Consider the following 1,875-nt stretch of genomic DNA (forward strand, 5'->3'; position numbering starts at 1 on the left):
TCCCTGGGGGATTCTAGGCAGGGGCTCTACCACTGAGCCACGCCCCCAGCTCCTCCCTGGGGGATTCTAGGCAGGGGCTCTACCACTGAGCCACGCCCCCAGCNCCTCCCTGGGGGATTCTAGGCAGGGGCTCTACCACTGAGCCATGCCCCCAGCCCCTCCCTGGGGGATTCTAGGCTCTCCCACTGAGCTGTATCCTCAGCTCTTGGATTTTAGAAATCAGATCTTGACATCTGCAGCTCCAGACATCCCTGCATCTTCTGGAATGACAGACAGGAACAACTAAGCCCGGCACTGGTAGATCTTAAAATGGGCAAAAGTCAAGGAAGAACACCCCCCAGCCCACAGTGGGGATCCTCTCACTCACTCCTTGTCCTCCTCCTCTTCCACCTGCCAGCTCAGCCCCAGCTCCTCCTCATCGTGCGTCATCGCGCCATCTGACTTCAGGTTGTCGTTGCTGCTGTCCCCGTCATAGTTCCCACAGAAACCACACAGTTTGCCCGAGTAGGTACTGTGGGTCCAGGAGAGAGGAGAGTCATGACTGAGGAAAAGGGTCTCAGTCGTCAGAGACCACAGCGAGGGGACAGTGAGCTGTGTGCCCTGAGGGTAAGAGCCAGGAAGGCATTGAGAACATCTACTCTTAACAGCGTCTGTGACAGGCTTCAGATATGTAAGACCCCCCATTCAGCCTCAGCTGAGCCATCTGCACAGGGTCTCCTCTGTTCTTTCTGCTCAACATCCGTACTCTCTCTTGGGTTTAAATATAAATCAATTCTCTCTCTCTCTCTCTCTCTCTCTCTCTCTCTCTCTCTCTCTCTCTCTGTCTGCCTGTCTGTCTGTGTGTCTATACGTGTCTGTGTGTTCCAGGGGTGGAATTACTCTTTACCAGCTGAGCCACCTCCCTTCTTATCTTTGTCCACCCATCTGGGGAGCCACTATTCCCCGGAAAATGATATCTTCTCTTCTGACAGCTCTTGAGCGTCCCCGAGTGACTCTTTAGAACACATTCCCAAGGCCCTGTGTACACATCTGCTATTACCCCACTGCCCTCACTCCACTTCCTACTGTTTCCCTCATGCCACTGGGGTTAGATGATTCCCAGCTTTAAGGACACGTGTAAATGATTAACCCCGAGTAACTGAAATGGCAGGGGTGAGGCTGAAGGTGTGGAAGGTTCTGGGAGACGAATGTCAGCTGCCTGACTAGGCTGTCTCCCTTACCTGGACACAGTCACAAAAAGCTGCTGGTCACCGTCCCATCTCACACGCAAACCAAATGTCGTCCTCAGCTCCACAAATCGCCCACTCAGACCCACATAGATGCCATCAGAAGGTACGGCTGGGAGGGTGACTTCCTGGTCCCCAATCTGGGAGAGAGGAAACCGAGAGACTGATGTGGGGGGGGGTGTCAGGTAGGACCATAGAACTCTAACATCTCATCCAAGGCCAGAGGACATCACTGCTTGCTCCACAGCATCCCTCCGGCTTCTCTCCTCTAGACTGGCTCGAAGCATCATCGCTTTTGCTTCGTCCCAACCCTAACAGGGTCTCCAGGCTGACGATGGCCTGGCCTGGTGGAGTGAGCTAAGGATGGAACTCACCAATGTGTGTCTGCCACTGATCATGGTAATGGTAGTCTCTGGCAGAGTGATGACAACTTCGTCCAGGCAGGATACACCTTCTACTCCACGTTCTTCGGTGTTTGCTGTTATCCTAAAGAAGGGCTCTAGATGGAGAGAGAGCAGTGCTGAAGGCTAAGTCACAACCGACTATTTGCTTGCTTGCTTGGTTAGTTGGTTGGTTGGTTGGTTGGTTGGTTGGTTGGTTGGTTGGTTGGCTGGCTGGCTGGTTGGTTGGTTGGTTGGTTGGTTGGTTG

The 1,875-nt window shown here is 53.6% G+C and overlaps 1 protein-coding gene across 1 annotated transcript in view; it reads right to left on the reverse strand.

The window, feature by feature from the left end:
- The window catches only part of Zan (zonadhesin), a 98,427-nt gene that overhangs the window by 77,679 nt on the left and 18,873 nt on the right, over positions 1-1,875 (reverse strand). The window contains 3 exon segments of the mRNA XM_029533878.1: positions 368-511; positions 1,221-1,366; positions 1,601-1,725. Of these exon segments, the coding sequence (XP_029389738.1) occupies positions 368-511; positions 1,221-1,366; positions 1,601-1,725 (415 nt within the window).

Source organism: Mus pahari, chromosome 23 (genome assembly GCF_900095145.1).
Source record: "Mus pahari chromosome 23, PAHARI_EIJ_v1.1, whole genome shotgun sequence".
NCBI lineage: Eukaryota > Metazoa > Chordata > Mammalia > Rodentia > Muridae > Mus > Mus pahari.